Below are 24,758 nucleotides of genomic sequence, written 5' to 3'. Positions count from 1 at the left end.
AAAATGTAGTTGTGTGTCTCTGAAAGGCAAAACTGCGACATTTGTGCAAGTTGGAGGAAGTCAGATTTTGCCTAGATTGAAGGAAAACTTCCCAGCAATTTGGGCTTCACAGACAGAAGCATCAAGACCTAGTGAGTGGGTTCAAGGGTCGCACTTGGAGCTAAACAGATAGAGGTTCATCTAGGAGGGTGACTGGGCCCCTGTTTCCTCCTCTTTAGAATGGGGTTCAGAATGCCTCAGGCACCTTCCTGGGCAGGGCGGCGAGGCTCCTGTGAGGGTCCTTGAGACCGAATCTAGCTACGACTTCCAGACAGGGTCCCCATTTCCCTCCCTTTCCCCCTCACCTCATTCACGGAAGGTCACGGCTGGAAGAAGCCTGAAAGACTTTCTGGGTCAGGACTCCCCACATTGGGGGTCGGGGGGCCCTGCTTTAAACACATAACTGAAACACGTAGCCTCTGAGGGGCTCTGCGTCTAGGAAGATAAGGCTGCCTTTTTTGTGAGGAGGGCAGGAATGTCCCAGCCCCTCTTCTGGCAGACGCAGACACCTCAGGTGAGGCTGGGCCCACGTGGAGGCTGCTCAGGATGGGGGTGACTGACTGACTGACTGACTGGGCGCCGGGGGGACAGCTCTGGCCTCTTTTTTCTCTGCCCCTGGCCTTAGCCTTCTCCAGCCAGATTGGGTCAAGGTATCCCAAAAGGGAGGCAGTTCTCTGCAGACCCAGGCTTGGGGGGCACCACTGGGGTGTTGGGAGAAAAGCAGGCAGCCAGTCCTGTCTCCCCCCACCCCCTTGTTGCCTAGTAGCCTGCTCAAGACTGTTGCCATGGCAGTTGGAGACAGGAGGAAGGTGGGGGGCTGTTGTCACCCTAGGAAATGGAGGGGGCAGGAATGGGGGCTCCCTCACCCTGTCCCTGGGGAGGGTCACGGCCTGCCGGAGGAGGAGGGGGAGGAAAGAGCTGAGGCCTGGGGGCCCCGCCAGGCCCGTCTGGGGTATCGGGGCCCTGTGGGGAGGGCAGGAACCGGCACAGCAGGCGCCCCAGCCAGGCAGATTTTACCTGGATTTACAAGAAAACTTCATCACAGGCGGGCAAGCATCAAGGGCTCCCCCGCCCGGAGGAGAGCCGGCAGGGAAGCAGGCCTGGTGGCTCCGCGGCGCCCTGGCCTGGGCAGAGGACAGTGATGTGCTCCCTTCCGGACGCGGGCCTGGCGGCAGGGACAGAGAGGTGAGGGCTGGATGGGCGAGGAGACCTGAGGATCCTTGGAGGAGCGAGGAGGAGAGCCGGGCCGGGGCCGGAGGATGGCCGACCGTCAGAGGCTGCAGAAACCAAGAAGGACGCAGCCTGGAAAGAAGCCGCTGCAGCTGGCAATTTGTCGCCAGGGTGGCCCCAAACTGGAATGGGGGGCCTTGGCAGGTAGTGAGCTCCCCGTCAGATAACGGTTGGATTGCCTCTTGTGGGGAATACTGTGGATGGGGGATGTTCCTTCCAACCGTTAGAGGCAAGGAGGCTGGAGGACGTGGGCCTGGGCGGAAAGGGTCAAGGGACCAGCTACGGCCATTCCGAGATGCGAACTGAGGGCTGAGGCATGGTGGCACGACGGGCTTGTGGCCAAACCTTGGGCCTAGGGCCAGAGAGGAGCACCAGAGATGAGGCTGGATGCACGCCTTTGGGCGAGGCCATCAGGGCCTTTCAGGGGCCGTGGGGGGCCTTGGCTAGAGGGAAGGTCTGCAGTGCTGGGGATAAGGGAGCCGATGACTGCACGTGTGGACAATGGGGAGCCAGGCCCTGGGTTCAAGTCTGGCCTCAGATCTTTTCTAGCTGTGTGACCCTGGGTAAGTCATTCAACCCTCCACTGCTCAGCCCTTACCACCCTTCTGTCTTGGAAACAATACACAGTATCGATTCTATGATGGAGAGTCCAGGCTTAAAAAGAAAAGTATGAGAGTACGTGAGTGTGTAAGAGCGTGTGCGAGTGGAGGGAGTGCGTGAGTGAATGCGTGTGACTGTGTGAGAGACAGAGAGAGAGGGAAAGAGACAGAGAGGGAGAGGGAGGGAGAGAGACAGAGACAGAGAGGGAGAGAGACAGAGAGAGAGAGAGAGGGAGAGAGACAGAGAGAGAGACGGAGAGAGACACAGAGAGAGACGGAGAGAGAGACAGAGAGAGGGAGAGGGAGAGAGACAGAGACAGAGAGGGAGAGGGAGAGAGACAGAGACAGAGAGGGAGGGAGAGAGACAGAGAGAGAGAGAGAGGGAGAGAGACAGAGACAGAGAGGGAGAGGGAGAGAGACAGAGACAGAGACAGAGAGGGAGGGAGAGAGACAGAGAGAGAGAGGGAGAGGGAGAGAGACAGAGACAGAGAGGGAGAGAGACAGAGAGAGAGAGAGAGGGAGAGAGACAGAGAGAGAGACGGAGAGAGACACAGAGAGAGACGGAGAGAGAGACAGAGAGAGGGAGAGGGAGAGAGACAGAGACAGAGAGGGAGAGGGAGAGAGACAGAGACAGAGAGGGAGAGAGACAGAGAGAGAGAGAGAGGGAGAGAGACAGAGAGAGAGACGGAGAGAGACACAGAGAGAGACGGAGAGAGAGACAGAGAGAGGGAGAGGGAGAGAGACAGAGACAGAGAGGGAGAGGGAGAGAGACAGAGACAGAGAGGGAGGGAGAGAGACAGAGAGAGAGAGAGAGGGAGAGAGACAGAGACAGAGAGGGAGAGGGAGAGAGACAGAGACAGAGACAGAGAGGGAGGGAGAGAGACAGAGAGAGAGAGGGAGGGAGAGAGACAGAGACAGAGAGGGAGACAGAGAGACAGGGAGACAGGGAGACAGAGACAGAGAGAGAGAGACAGAGAGAGAGACAGAGACAGAGAGGGAGAGGGAGAGAGAGACAGAGACAGAGAGGGAGGGAGAGAGACAGAGACAGAGAGACAGAGACAGAGAGAGAGACAGAGAGACAGAGAGAGAGACAGAGAGAGACAGAGAGAGGCAGAGACAGAGAGAGACAGAGGGAGAGAGACAGAGACAGAGAGGGAGACAGACAGACAGACAGAGGGAGGGAGAGAGAGAAGGAGAGAGGGAGAGACAGAGACAGAGGCAGAGAGAGGGAGAGAGAGAGAAAGACAGAGAGACACAGAGAGAGACACAGAGAGGGAGAGACACAGAGAGAGAGGGGGAGAGGGAGAGAGGGAGAAGGCCCGATGAAAGGCTCAGAAGACCCGACTGTGTCCCAGCTTGTGGGTGGCCTCGAGGGGCCCAGAGGGGACCCCCACATCGTGCCCGGGTCTGGGAGCGGCTTCGGAGGCCGGGCTGGCTGGCAGGCTGAGCCTGGGACTCCTGGGAAGCAGCTTGGGGGAGCCTGAGCTGGGGAAAGGGAGGCCCCGGGTGGGTCCTGGGCGCGCCTGGCTGGGCAGGAGGAGAGCAGGGAGGGGGCAGCCGGAGCCAGGCGGGCAGGAAGGCCCCCGCCGTGGGGCTCCCCGAGGCCTTCCAAGCTCTCTGTGCTGGCCTGCGGGGTTCAGTCTGTGGGGGTGGAAACCGCCTGCCAAATGCACGTATGACACATGTATGGAGCGGACACGCAGGGTTTTCGCTAGCTTGGGCTTCGCGTGGGCCGTTCCCCTTCGGAGTCCCCCTTCCCACCCTCTCTTGGCTCTGGGCATTCTGGGTGGGAGGCCCAAAAGCTCTTCCCGACTCTGAGCCAACTTCCACAAACCAATGGTTAGGGGGGCGCTCGGGGGGCGTCCTTGAGGCTCGAGACGTCTGCGTCTTTGGATCCGGTGACTCCAGGAAGTCCAGCGAAACTCCATGTTTTCAGGCCTTCGGCTTGAGCAGGCTACATGCTAGGATGGTTCTTGTTCTAGAGCCTCATGTGATGCTCTCATTCTTTTCAACCCAAGATCCCCCCCAGCTCAGACATTCCAGGTTCCCTTCCAATTCAGACATTTGGGGTTCTCTTCCAGCTCAGACATTCGGGGTTCTCTTCCAGCTCAGACATTCGGGGTTCCCTTCCAATTCAGACATTTGGGGTTCTCTTCCAGCTCAGACATTCGGGGTTCTCTTCCAGCTCAGACATTCGGGGTTCCCTTCCAATTCAGACATTCGGGGTTCTCTTCCAGCTCAGACATTCGGGGTTCTCTTCCAGCTTTGCTTTTTAGGGTTCCGTGTTCTAAGATCACCCTTTTCCTACCTTTTCGAGGGTCTTCAGTCTTCCTGACTCGCTGCACTTTCAAGCTGAGGTCCACGCTTGGAAGCCTCTGCCAGGGTTCACATTGTGCAATGCAGGTTCCAAGGAAGGTCTCTTCTAGATGGGCCTTTCTGTCATTTTGCGCTCTAGAACAAGGTCTCCATTCTGTGTTCTAGGTTTCCTTGGTTTTCACCCAATTTGTGGAATCTTGGCGCTCCTCCACGTTCTCGCGTTCCAGGCTTTGAGCTCTCCTAGCTCCGCTACTCTGGGACGGCCCGGCATTGGCGTTCTCGGTGCCGAGGTCCTTTCTGGCTTTGCCTCTCGCGCCCCGGGCTCTGGATTCTCTGGCCTCCTCCCTTTGCTCTGACATCCTGCCGTCGGGCTCTTAGCCAGGATCGAAGGGAGGCAGCGAAGGAGAGCCAGAGAGAAGGCCCGGCGCCGGGAAGGGAGGCTCAGACGGCGGGGAGGCCGGGGAAGGGCCAAGGCTCTGTGCTTGCCGCCTGCCGCCCTTCCAGGGCTGGAGCCTCGCTTCCTCCCAGCCTTGCTTCTGGCTTCCGTCCTGGCTCGCCTGTCTCTCTGCGGGTCTCGCCTCCTCTCCATCCTGCTCTGGCTTCCTCTGCATCGCCAGGCAGCCACCTCGGGGCCTCCGCAAGGAACTCTTTCCTGTCTCTGCCATCCTGTAGTGGGGCTCCCTCTGGATGGGTCTCGGGCTCCCCCCAGGCCCCTCTCTGCTCCCCCGAAGGGTGGGCAACGAGGAGAGTCACCTGATGTGTGAGTGAGTCTGGGGGAGGTGCTGGTGAGCCAAGAACCTTAGAACCCCTGCAAAGAAAGGTGCAGTGGAAGGAAAGAGACTTACACAGGGCCACTCGGCACCAGCCCCCAAGGCCAGGCCAAGTGTGGACACGCCCATTGGGGAGGGCTGGGGAGGGCTGTAGGGCCGGCTCTGGAGGGTTCCCAGGAGGGGGCTGTGGGTGTGGGTGGAAGTGAGCAGCTCTGGGGGGGGGGTGAGAGAGACAGAGACAGAGATAACAGAGGCAGAGACAGAGAGAGAGATAAACAGAGACAGAGATAAAGAGACAGAGATAAACAGAGACAGAGAAGAGACAGATAAACAGAGACAGAGAGATAAACAGAGACAGAGATAAACAGAGACAGAGAAGAGACAGATAAACAGAGAGGAGAGAGAGATAAACAGAGAGAAGACAGAGACAGAGATAATGGAGGCAGAGACAGAGAGAGACAGAGATAAACAGAGACAGAGAGACAGAGACAGAGATAAACAGAGACAGAGATAACAGAGACAGAGACAGAGAGAGCTAAACAGACAGAGACAGAGAGAGCTAAACAGAGACAGAGACAGAGAGAGATAAACAGAGACAGAGACAGAGAGAGCTAAACAGAGACAGAGAGACAGAGACAGAGACAGAGAGAGCTAAACAGAGACAGAGAGACAGAGAGAGAGATAAAGAGACAAGACAGAGAGCTAAACAAACAGAGACAGAGAGAGCTAAACAGAGACAGAGATAACAGAGACAGAGACAGAGAGATAAACAGAGACAGAGATAACAGAGACAGAGACAGAGAGATAAACAGAGACAGAGAGACAGAGAGAGAGATAAAGAGACAAGACAGAGAGATAAACAGACGGAGACATGGGGGCAGACCTCCGGGCCGTCCTAGACCGGGGTGAGGTGGCCGAGGTTGGGGGCGCGTCTACACCATCCCTTAGCGGAGGCTCACTCCAGGGGAAGGCAATTGCTTTGGTGACCACAGCATCCCAGGCTGGCCCCATTTACAGCTGAGGAAACTGAGGCCGCGCTCCGAGGGAGGGAGAGCCCCGTGGGCAGGGATGCTGGGGGGCTCCCCGGGCGAGGGCAGGCTCCTCCAGCCGTGCCCCTCCTCAGCTGCGCGGCCGGAAGCAAGGGGTTAATTAGATAACGGGGTCTTTGATTAGCGCGGCGGAGGAGGGGGGGGGGCTCCGGGCCTGGGAAGCTTCTCCTCTCCTCCGCTCCCCTCCCCCAGCCGTCCCCGCGCGGGTGGGGGAGGGGAGGGAGAGAACTGGGTCTCGGCTTGGCTCTGCACTGTCGTGTGACCAGAAATCCTAATCACTGCACAAAGACGAGAGGCAGGCAGAGCCCGCGAGCTGGAGGAGGCCGAGGCGGAGTGGGGGCGGGGCGGGGCCAGGCCAGAGGCAGGAGCCCCGAGCCAGCGGAGGGGGCCTCGAGCCCCGGGAGGGGAGCGGCAGGCAGGCAGGCAGGCAGATCCCGAGCTCCGCGGAGGGGGAGGAGATGGAGGAGGGGAGGGGGAGGGGGAGGGGGAGGGGGAGGCCCGCCGCCGGGACCCGCTGAGAGGAGGCAGCCCGACCCACCGACAGACAGACGGACGGGCGGGCGGGCGGGCGCAGCCGCCCGGAGAGCTGAGGAGAGGAGAGGCAGCCATGGAGGCAGAGGGAGGGAGGGAGGCGCGGGCAGGCGGGGGAGCCCCGGGGAGGAGAGCCAGGCAGATGCCCTGAGAGGGAGGCGCGAGAGCCCGAGCGGAGGGGAGCCGAAGGGCCCGGAGGGAGAGAGCCACGCCGAGTGCGAGGAGGGGCGGACAGAAGGCGGGCGCTGCCGCATCCACCAGGCCCCCGTGGGGGGGGGCGGGGGAGACCCAGGGCGCCCTTGGGCCCCTCCCCCAGCCCCCGCCAAGGGGGGAATTCCGGAAGGGATGCGCTGGGGGGGCCCGGGGGCGGGAAGAGGGGCCCGGCCGGCCCCGAAGGAACCCGGAGCTGCTGGGGTGAGTGCGCCTCGCTAGGGGGTGGCATGTGGGCGGGGAAGCGCGCCGCCGGGAGGGGGGCGTCTGGGGCTCGCGGCCTTAGACGGGGCAGCTCCGACGGCCTGCAGCGGCAGGGCCGAGAGCACCTCTGCAGAGGAGCCACAGACGCGGGGGGCAGGCGGAGATGGCGCAGGGTTCGGAGAGTCGCAGAGGTGTGTGTGCGTGCGCGCGCGCGTGTCCCGTGTGCGTGCCCGCGTGCCTGCCCGGGAGATGGACGGGTCGTTCCTGTGAGCCCCCGTGCCATGGGGGGGGCGGGCGGGGGGCGAAGCGTGCCCTGCCCGAGCGAGGCCACAAAGGGGCGGAGACCCGCCGGGCCTGCTTCAGGGTGTGGGTCAGTGGGCGGCGCGGGGCTGCCCAAGGGCGAGGATCCGGCCGGGAGAGGCTGCCGTGGCTGCCTGTGGAGGGCTCGGGCGACGGGGGCCGGGGGGGCCTCAGGCCTGGGGGGCGCCACCTCCAGCCGCAGAACGGCAAATTGAAAGAAAAGAACGGGAGGAGGAAGTCTAGTCGGGGAAGATGCCGGAGCGCCCGAGGGCCGGGGAGGGGCGGGGAGGCGGCACCTGGCCCTCGGGCGCTCCGGCCTCCTTTCTTCGCCTCACTCCATCCCCCTCCCCGGCTGCAATTCCCAGCTCCCACGTGACGCCCCCGCGGCCCCCTCGCCGAAGCAGCCACATTCCCAGCCCTGTCTCCTTGAGGGAGACCCGGAGCTCCCTCCCCGGGACTGCCAGGGCTGCCCTCAGGGCTGGAGGCACCGGAGGGATCAAAGATGGCCAGAGAAGAACCCCCTCTCTGTGTCTCCCTGCCTCTGTCTCCCTCTCTCCCTCCTTCTCTCCCTGCCTCCGTCTCTCTCTGTGTCTCCCTGTCTCTGCCTGTCTCTCCCTGCCTCTGTCTCTGCCTGTCTCTCTCTGCCTCCTTGTCTCTGTCTCCCTCTATCTGCCTCTGTCTCTGCCTGTCTCTCTCTGCCTCCTTGTCTCTGCCTGTCTCTCTCTGCCTGTCTCTCTCTGTGTCTCCCTCCTTCTCTCCCTGCCTCTGTCTCCCTCTCTCCCTCCTTCTCTCCCTGCCTCTGTCTCCCTCTCTCTGCCTCTGTCTCTGCCTGTCTCTCTCTGCCTCCTTGTCTCTGCCTGTCTCTCTCTGTGTCTCCCTGTCTCTGTCTCCCTCCATCTGCCTCTGTCTCTGCCTGTCTCTCTCTGCCTCCTTGTCTCTGCCTGTCTCTCTCTGTCTCCCTGTCTCTGTCTCCCTCCATCTGCCTCTGTCTCTGCCTGTCTCTCTCTGCCTCCTTGTCTCTCTGCCTGTCTCTCTCTGTGTCTCCCTGTCTCTGTCTCTGCCTGTCTCTCTCTGCCTCCTTGTCTCTGCCTGTCTCTCTCTGCCTCTGTCTCTGTCTCCCTCTATCTGTCTCTGTCTCTGCCTGTCTCTCCCTCTCTGTCTCTCTGTCTCCCTCTCTCTCTCCTTCTCTCCCTGTCTCTGTCTCTGCCTGTCTCTCTCTGTGTCTCCCTGCCTCTGTCTCCCTCTCTCTGCCTCTGTCTCTGCCTGTCTCTCTCTGTCTCTCTCTCTGCCTGTCTCTCTCTGCCTCTGTCTCTGTCTCCCTCTATCTGCCTCTGTCTCTGCCTGTCTCTCCCTCTCTGTCTCTCTGTCTCCCTCTCTCTCTCCTTCTCTCCCTGTCTCTGTCTCCCTGTCTGTCTCGGTGTCTGTCTCTGCCTGTCTCTCTCTGCCTCCTTGTCTCTGCCTGTCTCTCTCTGCCTCTGTCTCTGCCTGTCTCTCTCTGTGTCTCCCTGTCTCTCTCTGCCTCCTTGTCTCTGCCTGTCTCTCTCTGCCTCTGTCTCTGTCTCCCTCTATCTGCCTCTGTCTCTGCCTGTCTCTCCCTCTCTGTCTCTCTGTCTCCCTCTCTCCCTCCTTCTCTCCCTGCCTCTGTCTCCCTCTCTCTGCCTCTGTCTCTGCCTGTCTCTCTCTGCCTCCTTGTCTCTGCCTGTCTCTCTCTGTGTCTCCCTGTCTCTGTCTCCCTCCATCTGCCTCTGTCTCTGCCTGTCTCTCTCTGCCTCCTTGTCTCTGCCTGTCTCTCTCTGTCTCCCTGTCTCTGTCTCCCTCCATCTGCCTCTGTCTCTGCCTGTCTCTCTCTGCCTCCTTGTCTCTCTGCCTGTCTCTCTCTGTGTCTCCCTGTCTCTGTCTCTGCCTGTCTCTCTCTGCCTCCTTGTCTCTGCCTGTCTCTCTCTGCCTCTGTCTCTGCCTGTCTCTCTCTGTGTCTCCCTGTCTCTCTCTCTGCCTGTCTCTCTCTGCCTCCTTGTCTCTCTGCCTGTCTCTCTCTGTGTCTCCCTGTCTCTGTCTCTGCCTGTCTCTCTCTGCCTCCTTGTCTCTGCCTGTCTCCCTCTGCCTCTGTCTCTGCCTGTCTCTCTCTGTGTCTCCCTGTCTCTGCCTGTCTCCCTCTGTGTCTCCCTGTCTCTCTCTCTGCCTGTCTCTCTCTGCCTCCTTGTCTCTGCCTGTCTCTCTGCCTCCTTGTCTCTGCCTGTCTCTCTCTGCCTCTGTCTCTGTCTCCCTCTATCTGCCTCTCTCCCTGCCTCTGTCTCCCTCTGTGTCTCCCTGTCTCTGCCTGTCTCTCTCTGCCTCCTTGTCTCTGCCTGTCTCTCTCTGTGTCTCCCTGTCTCTCTCTCTGCCTGTCTCTCCCGGCCTCCCTGCCTCCCCGTCTCTCTCCTTCTCTCCCTCTCCGCGGTTCCCTTCCTCTGGCACCCTCGAGGCTGGCCTCAGGCGTCCCTCCCCCGCAGGGGCCTGGGGGGAAGCAGCGCCGCCCTTTGGCCGGGGTCTGGGGTGGCGGAAGGGCCGCCGCCCGCTCGCTGAGGCGCCTCCTGTTGTCTGTCTCCCCGCAGCCCCCCAGCACCGCAGCCCACCCCGCAGAGCATGAATATTGAGGATGGCTCGTCCGTGCAGCTCCCCGCGGCCCCTGCTGCTCCCTGGGAGGATGTCCTGGCCCCGAGGGGCCCTGCTCTTCCTCTGGCTCTGCTCCCCCCAGCTGGGGGGGGGCGGGGGCGGCGCAGCCCTGGCGGCAGCGGCCGGAGGGGGGTCCCCGCCGGCCACGTCCTGCCCGGCCGCCTGCTCCTGCAGCAACCAGGCCAGCCGGGTGATCTGTACTCGGAGGGAACTGGCTGAGGTCCCGGCCAGCATCCCCGTCAACACGCGCTACTTGAACCTTCAGGAAAACGGGATTCAGGTGAGCAGCGGGCCGGGGCTGGCGGGTGGGAGGGGCGGCCGAGCACCCGAGGGGCACCCTGAGGAGAGGAGCCGCTGTGCCCGGCCTCCGGACGCTTCTCTCAACGCGGCTCTGCCAGGCGGCACAGCGAGGGCACGAAAAAACCAGCGTTAGGCAGGAAAGGGAAATGACTTGCCCAGGTTCACCCAACCTGTCAGAGACTGAAGCAGACACGGAGGCAGGTCTGGGGTCTTCACGGCTGGGGGCCGCCACGGCTTTTGTGGCCTTCGTAGGGGACGACGAGCAGAGACGGGACGATTGCGGGGGGGGGGTGCTCCCAGGGGACCGAGGCCCCACATGGGGCTGCCTGACACCCTCTAGGAGGCCTCGCTTGTGTGGAGGCTGCAGGGAGGGCCTGGGTTCGAGGCGCGCTTCCGGGGCTCTGCTGCCTCTCAGATGTTGGACAGCTCCCACCCCTCCCCTCTGGGCTGTTCACTTGGCCATCTGGGGTTTGTGCCTGGAGGGAAGGGAGCTTCCGGGCCTCGGAGATCACAAGGGAAAACTGAGGCAGGAGGGAAGAGGCTGCTCCAGCTTGTGCAAGACCTGGGGCCAGAGTGGGGAGTGACTGCCTCTGTCTGCCTCTGTCTCTCTCACTTTTTATACCTTTATCTTCTATCAGAAGAGTGGTAAGGGGAGGGGGCAGCTGGCTGTCTCAGTGGATGGAGAGCCAGGCCTAGAGACGGAGGTCCTGGGTTCAAATCTGGCCTCAGACACTTCCCAGCTGGGTGACCTTGGGCAAGTCACTTCACTCACCGCTGCTCTGCCTTGGAGCCAATACCCAGTATTGATCCTAAGACAGAAGGTGAGGGTTTGTTTTAAGAGTGGTAAGGGCTAGGCAGTGGAGGCTAAGTGGCTTGCCCAACTAGGAAGTGTCTGAGGCCAGACTGGAACCCAGCACCAGGATCCTGTCTGTAGGTCACACAGCTAGTAAGCCAAGACCTTTGGATCCCCCATCGGGTCCCCAGACTGTTGTTATAACATGGAGGTGGCAGGTGGAAAGAGTGCTGGACTTGGGGTCAGAAAACCCTAAGCTCAAATGCTGCCCCCAGCCCTACTGGCTGTGGGGTTCTAGTGATTCTTCTCCCAGCCTCAGTTTCCTCCTCTGCTAAATGGGGACAGTAATATCACATGGCTCTCAGGATAGTTGTAAAGTACAAATGAGACACCCCAGAAAGCATCTGCCAACCTTAGGCGTAAGCGCGCTTTATTATTGCTCAGGAAGCACCCAAGTCCTTAGCTCTGCATTCAAGGCCCTCCAGGTCTCCCCCCTTCCAGACTTGGTCATAGTCCCTGCTCCCTTCGGTGGGAATTGGTTCTAAAGGAAGCTGCTCAGACACAGGGGCTGGCCACAGGGGGCAGAGCCCGATCCCTCCTGGGAGTCACGGCTGGACTCGTCTCCCCTCTCCCCTAGCCTGGCTGTAGGGTTGGCCCCACCAGTATCCTCTCGTGCCTCTAGCTCTGGGCTCTGCTCTCTGTGTCTCGGAGGAGTCTTGGTTTTCCTGCCCCCAGATCTTTTCCCTGTGCCTAACTGCCCCTCTCCCCCAACCCTTTGCCCATGGAATTCTCACCTCAGCCATTGCCTGCAGCCTAGTCAAGGGCATTTCCCTGCCAGACTTTCCTTAGCCCTCTGGGTGCACCCTGAGGGACCTGTGTGCCCACCACATTCCTGGGCCGGTGATGGAGAACCTATGGCATAGGTGCCAAAAATGGCACACAGAACTCTCTGTGGGCACATGGTGCCTCCCCCAGTTTGTTACTAGAAAGGCAGGCAGAGCTGCTCCCTTCCCCCTCTCATACCCTCCATCCCTCTGCCCAGCAGTTCAATGGGAGCACTTCTTCCCTCCCTCGTGTGGGGAAAGGGGGGGCACAGTACCTGGAGTGGGGGTGGGATGGGGCAGGGTCTGGCACACCATCTCTAAAAGGTTCACCATCACTGTCCTAGACTGAGCAACAGGAGCTGGGTCTTACACACCTTTTGTGTCTCCCCCAGGGCTCTAGAGTAGCTGCATAAATCAATGTATTTTAAAAATGAGTTCAAATGTGGTCTCAGACACTTCCTAGCTGTGTGACCCTGGGCAAGTCACTTCATCCCCTAAGCCCTTACCACTCTTCTGCCTTGGAACCAATCTGTGATGTTGGCTGGAAGATGGATGGCCCGGGAATCGAAGGGAAGCCTTTTCGGCATCTCCGGGGGCTCATGAGCCTTACTCCTTACTGATGGGCCAAGATGAGAGCAGACTTTGTCTTTGGCCCTGGACACACAAGACTGGGGGGCACGGCTGGATATTCTGGGAAGAGATGGAGGGCTTTAGAGAACTGCAAAATAGGCTGAGCCCTCTGGAGGAGCCATGGGAGCTCCAGCTGCATCTGGAGAGGCAGAGGGGGTGGTCCCGGACCAGAAGATCATACAAGCAGAGCTGGGAGGGACCCAAGAGGAAGGGGGTCTAGTCTGGGGATTCGGGAGCAGTTGGGTGGGGATGAGAGGTAGACCTGTCCACAGATGAGGAGAGGCCAGGCCATCAGACCTACAAAAGGGGAGTCTATGATGGAGCAGATGACTTGGGAGGAAGAAGGGAACCACTTGTAGGCTGAGCAATTAAGGAAGGCTTCCTGGAGGAGAAGGCCCCTGAGAAATGAAAGGGGGGTTTCAAAAGATGGAAATTGGATCTGGAAGGGTGCAGGAAGTCAGTTCCAGGCAGGAGGGCAGGATGAGAATGGAGGACATGTTGTCTGTGAGAGAGAAGCAGGAGATAGGATAGTAGCTGACTGGGGGGGGGGGCCTTGAATGCCGGGCTAGGGCATCCGGTAGTAATACAAATCACTGACATTTCTATAGTAATGATAATGATAGCTACTATTTCTAATGCTTGAAAATTTTCAAAGTACTTTGCAAAAATATCTCATTTGCTCCTTTCAATACCCTTGGGAGACAGGGGCTATTATTCCTGTTTTGCAGATGAGGAAACTGAGGAAAGCAGAGATGAAATGATTTGTCCAGGGTCACACAGCTACTAAATCTCTGAGGCAGGATTACAACTCGGGTCTCCCTGGATCTGGGTCTAACATTCAAATCCCGGCATCCTTCCTCCGCCCAGCGCTTTTACAGTGTTTTGCTGGGAGTATCCTCCCAACAATGCAAGGAGGTGGGCGCAGTGGGGATGTTCTCCCCATTTCATAGGTAAAGCCCCTGCCTTGCTCTGGGTCTCGCCCCTAGTAAGGGACAGGGGATTGGCCCCAGGTGTTCTGGACTCCCAGCGCAGCGTGGCCTGGACTTTGGAGCATGTTCTAGTTGAGTCTTAGCTTCCTGGTTACCCCTTTCGGTTTTCACCTCGGCTTACTTTCCTTAGGGCAGCATCAGGCAAATGGTGCTAAGAGGGAAGAGGCGCTGGCCTTGGTGCTGCTTCCCGGAACCTGCCTGCGCTAGAAGGGGCCTCTAGAGAAGCAGCTGGCCTGCCCTGGCCCGGGGCCCTGGTCCTTCCAGTCCCACCTCGGGGGGGCCGGAGCGCAGGGGCTCAGAGCAAGGGCGCCTGGGCTTCCTGACACCAGATCCACTTTGAGACTCCAAGGGCGCTGCCTCCGCCACAGATGGTGATCACCCCCAGCTCTGAAGTCCCGTGTTTGGTGTTGGAAGGGAGGAAGGAGGGAAGGAAGGAGGGAAGGAAGGAGGGAAGGAGGGGAAGAAGGAAGGAAGGAGGGGAAGAAGGAAGGAGGGAGGGAGGGAGGAAGGAAGGAGGGGAAGAAGGAAGGAAGGAAAGGGAGGGAAGGAAGGGAGGAAGGAAGGAAGGAAGGAGGGGAAGAAGGAAGGAAGGAGGGGAAGAAGGAAGGAAGGAAGGAAGGAAGGAGGGAAGGAAGGAGGGAAGGAAGGAAGGAGGGAGGGAGGAAGGAAGGGAGGGAGGGAGGGAGGGAGGGAGGAAGGAAAGAAAGAAAGAAAGAAAGAAAGAAAGAAAGAAAGAAAGAAAGAAAGAAAGAAGGAAGGAAAGAAGGAAGGAAGGAAGGAAGGAAGGAAGGAAGGAAGGAAGGAAGGAAGGAAGGAGGGGAAGGGAAGGTAGGAAGGAGGGAAGGAAGGAGAGGAAGAAAGGAAGGAGGGGAAGAAGGAAGGAAGGAGGGGAAGAAGGAAGGAAGGAAGGAAGGAAGGAAGGAAGGAAGGAGGGAAGGAAGGAAGGAAGGAAAGGGAGGGAAGGAAGGAAGGAAGGAAGGAAGGAGGGAAGGAAGGAAGGAAGGAAGGAAGGAAGGAAGGAAGGAGGGGAAGAAGGAAGGAAGGAGGGGAAGAAGGAAGGAAGGAAGGAAGGAAGGAAGGAAGGAAGGAGGGAAGGAAGGAAGGAGGGAGGGAGGAAGGAAGGGAGGGAGGAAGGAAAGAAAGAAAGAAAGAAAGAAAGAAAGAAAGAAAAGAAAGAAAGAAAGAAGGAAGGAAAGAAGGAAGGAAGGAAGGAAGGAAGGAAGGGAGGAAGGATCAGAGGGAGGAAGAAAAGGAGGGAAGACAAAAGGGATAAAACAAGGGCTGGAGAGGAAAACGGGGAAGAAGGAAACAAATGGTTATTGAGCGCCTACTGTGTGCCTACTATGGGTGGGTGGGTGGTGAATGGGGAAGCTCTCCTCCTGGGGTCAATCGTGGCCTCAGGTGTTTACTTGCTGTGTGAACCAGGACAAGTCCCTTCACCCGGCTGGTCTCTGTTTGCTCATGTGATGATGATGATGAGCTGCAGTGCCTTTGCCAGCACAGCCTGAAACGGGGTCACAAGTAGTCAAACATGACTGAAATGACTGCGCAACTCTGTGCTAATACACTTTACCAATATTATCTCTTTTGATCCTCACAACCCTGTGAGTTAGGTGTAATTATTCCCATTTTACAGTTAAGGAAACTGAGGCAGAGGTTAACTTACTTACTGCCCAGGGTCAGGCAGCTAATAAACACCTGAGACCAGATTTGAACTCGGGTCCTCCAGACCCACAGGCTGGCAGCACCTAGTTACTCCCTTCCTTGAACCTAGTGTGTGTTTGTGCCCACTTCGGCTCCCCGGCGGAGGGCAGGGGCTGTGGTGACTGGTTGAAGGTGGCACTTTAATTGTGGTCCCTGTGTTTGGGGAGGGCCTCCCAGGTGTGCTGAGGGGGGTGGCAACGCTTGGGCCGGGGAAGAGATCTGGAGCGGAAGGTCTGCTTGTGCGGGTGGCCTCGGGGCGCAGAGGCGCCAGTGTGGCAGTCGCTGGGTCGGGCTCCAGCCCTCACCAGAACCCCTGTGGCCACCAGAAGGAACGCCCGGACTACGTGGGTGCAGGCGGGCTGCCTGGGTCCCTGCGGTCGCTCAGGTAGAACCTTTCGCGGGTCTCGGAGGGATGGTGCCTGCGGTACGGTGGGAAGAGCAGCGAGGAAGGCGTCTGAGGTCCCGAGTTCAAGTGTCTGCTCCTGGGGGCGTGATTTCGGCCCCCGCGCTCGCAGCATCGTTTCAGCTTCAAAGCCCCAGAGAGGGGGCTGGCCTGGAAGCGTTGGAGGCTCTGGGGACCCCCGAGGCACGAGTGTTGTCAGCCCTGGCCTCCTAGGGGTGCCCTGGGGGAGGCCCCATCGAGCCCTCCTATGGGGAGAGCACTGGGAGGCGGGAAAGATCAGTGCGGGCGGCCGGGCACTTGGGGAAGGCTGTGCAGAGGGGGCCGGGCTCGGGCAAGGGGGGCGTTGGCAGTCTGCACGTACCCACTGAACAGCACCGAGAAACAGAGAGGTCAAGAGGGAGAGATTGTGGAGGGACCTGAATGCCAGACAATGAGGGCATCCCAGCGATGGATAGAGCACCACACCTGTCGTCAGGAAGACGCGAGTTCAGATCCAGCCTCAGTCACTTAGTGGTTGGGCACTTCCCTGTTTGCCTCAGTTTCCTCGTCTGTAAAGTGAGCCAGAGAAGGACGTGGCAATTGTTCCAGGATCTTTGCCAGAGAAATCCCAAATGGAGTCACCAAGAGACAGGCGTGACTGATGACTGAACAACTCGGCAGCAGAAAGCCGGCCATGACGAAGGTGGCCTGACCGAAGGGCGAGCGGATGGGCCTCGGTGGCGCATTGTCTAGTGGGGAAGAGAAGCAGGCTGGCAGGCCTGGAGGCCCGGGGAGACAGAGGGGGCCCGCGATCAGCAGCAGAGGCTGCTGGCCAGCTGGCCACCGGCCGCAGGAGATTCTCCACCTTGCATCGGCCTCCTGTCCCCCGGCTCCCCGAGCCCAGCGCTCACCTTTCCTTGGGAGCATCTGCGCCGCGGAAGCTGGCGAGCCAGCAACGAGGGCCTGTGCGTAGACAAGTCCCTGCGTGCCTCCCTTGCCCACAGCTCCCGGGAGCACGGGGTCGGGGTCGAAGGACCACAGAGCGCATCTGGCCCTCTGGATGAGGCAGCCCAGCGGACGTGGTGAGCCAGGACCGGCTGTAGCACCGCCCCAGGGGCGCTGGAAGGCTCCGAAGGGGTCCCGGGGTAAAGGCCGGCAAGCCTTACAGGGATCACGTCGGTAATCATTGCAGGGTTCGACTCCATTAGGGAAAGAGCAAGGTCCGTGATCGCTGTGTACCGCTCCAGGGCTGGAAGAGGTCTCCAGGGCGGGCTACTCCCCTCCATTGTAGAGATGAGCAAAACTGAGGCTCGTAGAAGTGGAAAAGCTGGACTCAAGAGCCCACAGCTTGAGAGCAACGCCAACAGGATTGGAACCCAGAACCCGTGGGTGTGGGATAGTAAAAAGCGGGAGAAGACCTGGGTTCAAGGCCCCTCCATTTCTCCCGAAGCTTGTCCCTGCTGGCACGGCTGCCAGGACCGAATGAGACTAGAGCGGAAGCCACTTCGGTTACAAGCAGGGAGACAAGGGCCACCAGGCCAGGGTTTCTGGAGGCCTTGAACACTGGGATTAGTGGCCTGCCAGGCAATGGGTGCAAGTCCTCATTGTGGGGAAATGAGGCGGTGTGGAAGCCTCTGACCAAGGCCTCGGCTTCCTCCCCACCAGCCACGGCTGCCCGCAGCCTCGGAGCCTTCCCGCGTCCCGTCCCCCCCTCAGCTCTTGCTGCTGCTTATCCAGAAATGGGGCGGGCGACCCCCAGGCAGCAGCTTCTATCGGGAGGCAGAAGGACAGCTCGTTGGGGCCGGGGCCGATCCCACGTTTAGAGCAGAGTGCCAAGGCCTGCAATCACGTGGACCTCGGACGCTCCCGAGCAGCGTGACCCTGGGCAAGTCCCCTAACCCCAATCGCCTAGCCCTGGCGCTCTCCTTGGGGGCACACCGAAGGCTGGGAAAGCCCACTTAAAGCCAGCTTGGCAGAGCGGGGAATCACGGAGGGTTTCCCGAGCCACCCCGAGCTGAAACCGGCCCATGTCCGCTGGCCGCCTCACAGCATGGCGGGTTCAAGGGATTCTCCCCAGCTTGGCGGAGATAGAGGCGGGTCCCTGGAGCGCTAGGCCGGACGCAGGAGGCGGGCACAGGGAGGGGGCAGAGATGCCTGGAGGAAGTGCCTGCCAGGCGGGGGAAGGCGGGGCCACAGAGCCTGGGTTCAAATCCCGCCACCTCCTGTGCACTCCTCCATCTCCAGTGCCCCTTCTGGCATTAAACGAACTGCGGACAGCCAGCTTTGGCGGCTGGCCTGGACCTTCCCAGCTCAGTTGGGATTCTAAGCCGGACCTGAACCCAGGCCCGGCTCTCCCTCCACGGGGCCAGCCAGTTATTAGGCACCTGCGGCAGAGCTGAGGCTAGAACCCTCGGAGCCACAGCCCTGACTCCGGAGCTTCGCTTCTGCTGGGAAACAGACGGGCGGTGAGTCCTGCGGCACCTGACCCCGCGGGACGGCGGCCCGGCATGGGGGCCAGCCTGGGCAAAGGCCCGGAGATGGACTCTGTCTGCGCAGCCAGAGGGAGAGAGGGGCCCTGGAGGCTGAGCGAGGCCTTGGCGATGACAGCCAGAAGACTGGCCTCCTAGCCGGGCGGACCAGCCACTGTGTGGAACCCAGAGCTCGGGAGCGCGCAAGGCAGAGCTTCGGCCTCCAATCCCCAGTCACGGAACGCCATCGGGAGGGTTCTGACCTCGAGGCCGCTCGGCCCCTCCGAAGACCCAGGGAGCACGGAGCGGGGCGTCCGGAGGGCGCAAAGCCCACGGGACACGTGATGCCCCTCAAGCAGGTCCACGTGAGCTAAGGGAGACCACGCCTCCCTCCGCCCTCCGCGGCTCACCGAGCCCAGTTTTCCTCAGAAATGCTGCGCCTCCCCCCCCCCCCCCCCGCCCCCCCCTCCGCACTGGCAAGCCAGCAACCCCCGGAAGCTCTCTAGGGAGGCAGCGCCTTCCACGCTGGACAGCTCCGCGCTTCACAACACAAGCCGTCATCCGGGCTTTTCTGGCCTGCTATCTGGCACTCCCATTTTCAGCCTCTACTTTGATTGGCGCGTTGCGAAACCAGCTCAGCAGCGAGCCCAGGCTCTTCCCCTGGGAGCTTCTTCCCAAGATGTCGTCGGCTACTCTATGGAGCTGACCTTGAACTATCTCTAGGTACCACTTCTTCACCTGAGAGCAGGAGGTCCTGGGTTCCAATCTGGCCTCAGACACTTCCTAGCTGGGTGACTCTGGGCAAGTCTCTTAACCCCCATTGCCTAGCCCTGACCTCTCTTCTGCCTCAAAACACCACTTACTCAGGAAAAGAAGGGTGATGTTTTTTAATAGCAGGAGAGATTGTGTGAAATAGATTAAATCTAGTTAAAACTATCTGTTTCCATACATTCCCCTCAACAGGCATTCAGGTTCCCTAGTAAAAAAAATGTGTGATATCTGACACCAGAGATCTCTCTAGACTGCGACTGTGACATCTGTGACCTCCGACCGTTGGATTGTACAGCTCAAGTGCTGCCTCTGTTCAGTTCCCAGAAAGACAGCATGTCACTGTATTACATATCCAGCAAGGGAGTGCAGTCTCTGAATCGTTCACCAGGAGGTCGTGTGTCACCTGTGGGAGGTGATTCTTTCCATTGGCCCCCAGAGAACCCTCATCCTGCAAATCCGTGCCAAAGCCACACTGCTAAAGTGGCACGGAACAGCTTGGATTTCTCCCTCCATGGCCAGATTGGAATCTTATCAAGGGCATCTAGAATACTGCTCAAAATGCAAAATCGGCTTCTTATGACGAGCTCATGAACCCCAACCAGTCTGGATCCCCTGCCCAGGGAATTCAGAGACTGGGTAGTAATCACCTAGTTGGTTGTACAGAGTAGAAAGTATGGAAGGAAAATAACCCTAATATTTCTGCCATCTCCCAGCACTCCTCATCTTCTGACCTGAAGGAGAGGCACAGGAAGACAGACACTTGAGCTCTCTTCGAGAATCGCAGACTAAAAGAGAAATCTTGTTCCTCCAATTTCTCAGCACCCCCCAAAGTTCTCTTCTCAAGGCTCCAGGATGAGAATGTCTGCCAGGTTCACTGGTGCCTGCTCCCCTGGGTAGCATGTCCCTGTGCTTTCTCGCTAGTTCTGGTTCTGATGTTCAAGGCTTTCTGGGTACTCTGGCCATTGGGGGCTCTTCTCGATCTCCCAGACGTCTGAATCCAGGGGTGGCAGCAGAAAGACAGTGACCAAGGACAGGGATGATGAAAGGCAGAAAGCAGCCTTTTTGTCCCATTGGATGCCTTCTGATCACGATCCCAGGATGAAGGGAAATGTGGACAACGAGTTTGCTGAGCCCAGAGCATCGGAGATGTGCGGCTTCCTTGTCCTCCTGGTGCCCCCTGGCTCCAGTCTCTCCCCTCCCCAATAAGAAGGGGTGCTGCTTACAAAAGGAACCCAGATCGGCCTGGCCCGCCTCGATGGGCAAATTCATGATCACGACTCCTTTCGAGCTGTCTTCGAGGCGGCCTTTATACATGTTCTAGAGTTTTTCAGGCTCCCCGGGCAGCGGTTCTCCGATTCCCCTCCGCTGTCATTGCTCCCCAGCTCTTTCGGAGGTCCCACTCCTTGGGGTGCGGTTCCCCGGCCTGGGTGGCCGGAACTCTCTAAGCCACCTCTGCTCTCTTCCCCAGTCAGACGTGTGCAGGAAGCTCTGGGGAGGAAGGGCCTTTGGAGTGGGGTAACAGGGGCACCCAGGCTGAGCGGTGCACCCACCTTCGTCGCCCGCCCAGGCTCTCTCTTCCTCCACACCCACCAAGGGCCAGCTGAGGCAGAGAACGGCCGAGGCTCCTGCCTTCCAGCTCTTCCCGATGACAGAGACTTGAGCGTCTGGCTTTTCCGCGAGGCGGGGGGTGATGCCCTGGGCAGCGGCCGGCTGAGGGGGCCGTGTGGGGCCAGACTCGGCGGAAAGGGGGAGGAGGCCCAGGACGCCACCAGGCTGCCATGCTGGGCCCTCCTTCCTGAGCAGCCCCGACTTTCACTGGGGCGTGCTGGGAGTCCAGCCGTGACAGACGGGAGGTTCGGGGTCAGGGCCGGGGATCCCGCGGGGGGCCTCGAAGTCACTCTCAGCGGCACCTCCTCTGTGCTAAGCCCTGGGGAGGGGCCGGGGAGGCAAAAGGCAGCGGCGGCTGCTCCGAGCCCCACGGAGCAGGCAGAGCAGGCCCGGGGACCCCGCGGTCCGCCCACGCCACGAGGCAGCGCCCGCCCTCGAGGAGCTCCAGTCGGGATCGCTGGAATGGGAGGCCCGAAGCTGGCCACGTCCAATCAGATGCGAGCGAATGCGGCTCCACGTGGCCCCCGGATGTGGATCAAGGGAGGCCCGGCCGAGCCCCGGGGAGCGGGAAGGCCCGACATCTGGGCCGAGCAGACCAGCTCGCCAGCTCAGACGCCCAATGCGAGCGCCACGGGAGGCCTCGGAGGAAAGCCCGGGGCCGGGGAGCTCACCCCGCCTGCTGCCTGCCTCTGTTTCCTCAACTGTAAAATGGGGGTCCCAAGAGCAGGTCAGACGAGCTCCTCGTAACCCGTAAAGCGCTCTCGCTGGGATCGGCGTTCTCGTTGCACGGCAGCCCCTCAGCCCTCTGGCCTGGCCCGCCCGAAGCCCCGGGCCTTAGGAGGGAGCGCCACGCGCCGAGGGGGGCAGCTGCGGTGGGCCGGGGGCCCGGAGAGCCTGCCGCAGGAGGGCGGCTGTGTCCAGGGACCACCGGACGGACTTGCTCTGCTTGTCCTGAAAGGCTGACCTGAGTGTCCCCAAGTGCCACCCTCTTAGGTCTGCAAATGGAAACTGGAGGAGGAAAGTAATAGTAACGTGAGCACCGAGCCTGGAGTCGTCAGGAAGACCCGAGTTCAAATCTAACCCCAGACACTTAGTAGCCGGGTGACCCTGGACAAGTCACGTAACCGCACTGACTTCGCTTTTGTCCTCTGTAAAACAAGCTGGAGAAGAGAATGGCCAGCCACTGCGCTCCCTCTGCCAAGAAAACCCCAAGCTGGGTCCTGGAGGGTCGGGGACGGTGGAGATGCCATGCACGCACGAGTGTGAGGTCTATTTTTCCGACAATGCCCCGAGTCTCTGTACTATAACTATACACATTTTACAGTTGGAGAAACGGAGGCAAAGAGGACTTAAGTGACTTGCCCAGGCTCACACAGGGGTTACAGTCTGAAGCCAGACTTGAACTCGGGATTCAGGCTTGGCGCTCCGGGCCCTGTGCCAGCAGCTGCCTCTGGGAGATGATCTCCTGTAACCCTGCTTCAGAATATCACCTCTGGAGGATACTGAGGCAGCAGCTAGGGCCACCCTGGGGAGGGAGCCAGGATGTCACCCTGGAGTGGCCAGAAGAGACGGGCCAATAGCGAGAGAAGCCTGGAGGAGGGAGGGGGAGTGGCTGGACTCCATAGAAGATTCAGTCACCAGAGCCCCGCAGGGCACCTCTGGGCTGGGGCTGGACACTCGGACTTCTCCCCTCCCACCCCAGCTCTGCCCGGCTCCCTTTCGTGGTCGCCATTTTCCAGGCCCTACCAGCCGGGGAGAGCTGGCCGATGGGGAAAGTCCTGGAGGACTCGGAAGGGCTTCCTAGCCCAGAGGACCCTCCGCCCCTGCCCCCGGGGCCCTCTGGGGAAGGACCCTGGGCGAGTCCCTGCACTTTGGTGGGCCTCGTCTCCTCTCGGTCCTCGGGAAGAGCCCAGAGCCGGGCGGGACCTTGGAAGCGGACTGGGGAGCCCCCTTGTTCCTGGATCCAGGGCGGGGCAGGCTCCCGTCCCCTAACTGGCTTTCCCCTCCCCCTGCAGGTGATCCGCACGGACACCTTCAAGCATCTCCGGCACCTGGAGATCCTGCAGCTGAGCAAGAACCTGGTGAGGAAGATCGAGGTGGGCGCCTTCAACGGGCTGCCCAGCCTCAACACGCTGGAGCTCTTCGACAACCGGCTGACCACGGTGCCCACGCAGGCCTTCGAGTACCTGTCCAAGCTGCGGGAGCTGTGGCTGCGCAACAACCCCATCGAGAGCATCCCCTCGTACGCCTTCAACCGCGTGCCGTCGCTGCGGCGCCTGGACCTGGGGGAGCTCAAGCGGCTCGAGTACATCTCGGAGGCCGCCTTCGAGGGGCTCGTCAACCTGCGCTACCTCAACCTGGGCATGTGCAACCTCAAGGACATCCCCAACCTGACGGCGCTGGTGCGGCTCGAGGAGCTCGAGCTCTCCGGCAACCGGCTCGACCTGATCCGGCCGGGCTCCTTCCAGGGCCTGACCAGCCTGCGCAAGCTCTGGCTGATGCACGCGCAGGTGGGCACCATCGAGCGCAACGCCTTCGACGACCTCAAGTCCCTGGAGGAGCTCAACCTGTCGCACAACAACCTCATGTCGCTGCCCCACGACCTCTTCACGCCGCTGCACCGGCTCGAGCGCGTGCACCTCAACCACAACCCGTGGCACTGCAACTGCGACGTCCTGTGGCTCAGCTGGTGGCTCAAGGAGACGGTGCCCAGCAACACCACGTGCTGCGCCCGCTGCCACGCCCCCGCCGGCCTCAAGGGCCGCTACATCGGCGAGCTGGACCAGTCGCACTTCACGTGCTACGCGCCCGTCATCGTGGAGCCGCCCACCGACCTCAACGTCACCGAGGGCATGGCGGCCGAGCTCAAGTGCCGCACGGGCACCTCCATGACCTCCGTCAACTGGCTGACGCCCAACGGCACCCTGATGACCCACGGCTCCTACCGCGTGCGCATCTCCGTCCTGCACGACGGCACCCTCAACTTCACCAACGTCACCGTCCAGGACACGGGCCAGTACACGTGCATGGTGACCAACTCGGCCGGCAACACCACCGCCTCGGCCACGCTCAACGTCTCTGCCGTGGACCCCGTGGGGGCGGCCGGTCCCGGCGGGCCCGGGGGCTCGAGCGGGGGAGGCTACACCTACTTCACCACCGTCACCGTGGAGACGCTGGAGACGCAGTCCGGGGACGAGATCCTCCTGCCCCGCGGGACCGAGAAGGAGCCTCCCGGGCCCACGACGGACGGCGGCTGGGGCGGGGCCCCCCGCGAGCTCGGGGGCCCGGCCGCGTCCTCCACCACGGCTCCGGCGCCCAGGTCCTCCCGGCCCACGGAGAAGGCGTTCACGGTCCCCATCACGGACGTGACGGAAAACGCCCTCAAAGACCTGGACGACGTCATGAAGACCACCAAGATCATCATCGGCTGCTTCGTGGCCATCACCTTCATGGCCGCCGTGATGCTCGTGGCCTTCTACAAGCTCCGCAAGCAGCACCAGCTCCACAAGCACCACGGCCCCACCCGCACCGTGGAGATCATCAACGTGGAGGACGAGCTGCCCGCCGCCTCGGCCGTGTCCGTGGCCGCGGCCGCCGCCGTGGCCGGAGTGGGCGGAGGCGGGGACAGCCACTTGGCCCTGCCCGCCCTAGAGCGCGACCATCTCAACCACCACCACTATGTGGCCGCTGCCTTCAAGGCCCACTACAGCAGCAACCCGGGGGGCGGGGGCTGCGGGGGCAAGGGGCCGCCCGGCCTCAACTCCATCCACGAACCTTTGCTCTTCAAGAGTAGCTCCAAGGAGAACGTGCAGGAGACGCAGATCTGAGGCTGGGGGCGGGACTCGGACCCTTGGACCCTCTGCCCACCCGCGCGGGAGGGAACGGCGCCCCACCACGGGACTCCCGGTTTGCATCCTGGAGCATAGGGGGAGGAGGGAATGGGAGCCACGCGGGGCCTGGACCTTGTGGGGAGTCTACCACTGCTGCCCCCTCCTCATCCCCGTCCCGGCCCTGCCCACCGCGTGGGGAGAGCTTTTTTGAGGGGCCCTCTCCCCCTCCCCCCGCAGACCCCTTTTATGGTTCATTTTTCCAGTTTGATGCCTTCCCTCCCCCCAGAAGAGACAGACCGAAATCCCCCGAGCTCCTCCCATCCCCAGCCTGGTCCCCCCACATGCTAAGCCCCCAGCCCTGGCCTAGCCCACCCTGCCCACTGGCTGCTGGGGGAGGAGCCCCCGGCCCCTGCCCTCCACTGCCCAGACCCCACCCTCCCCCCAACCTGCTCCATAGACTTTTTTGATACTGAAGGGAGGTGTGTGTCCACGACTGCCCTGCTCTGTAATTACTTTAAAAAAAAAAGAAAAAGTAAAAAAATTTTTTTGTCATGAAAAA

The 24,758-nt window shown here is 60.7% G+C and overlaps 1 protein-coding gene across 3 annotated transcripts in view; it reads left to right on the top strand.

Moving 5' to 3' along the window:
• Positions 1-24,758, top strand: part of LRRC4B (leucine rich repeat containing 4B) — a 34,084-nt gene extending 9,326 nt beyond the window's left edge. The window contains exons 1-3 of one of the 3 annotated variants that reach the window (XM_056825593.1): positions 6,502-6,948; positions 9,840-10,180; positions 22,385-24,758. In XM_056825593.1, coding sequence (XP_056681571.1) covers positions 9,884-10,180; positions 22,385-24,196 — 2,109 coding nt within the window. In that variant the 5' untranslated portion in view covers positions 6,502-6,948; positions 9,840-9,883 and the 3' untranslated portion in view covers positions 24,197-24,758. Of the gene's footprint in view, positions 1-6,501; positions 6,949-7,004; positions 7,140-9,839; positions 10,181-22,384 lie in introns of those variants that run through there. The other 2 variants (XM_056825594.1, XM_056825595.1) reach the window with 2 other exon arrangements.

The sequence above is a fragment of the Monodelphis domestica genome, chromosome 4 (assembly GCF_027887165.1).
Source record: "Monodelphis domestica isolate mMonDom1 chromosome 4, mMonDom1.pri, whole genome shotgun sequence".
In the NCBI taxonomy this organism is placed as follows: Eukaryota; Metazoa; Chordata; class Mammalia; order Didelphimorphia; family Didelphidae; genus Monodelphis; species Monodelphis domestica.
Note: the sequence above shows the minus strand (reverse complement) of the source record. Positions and strands in the feature narration are given on the sequence as shown.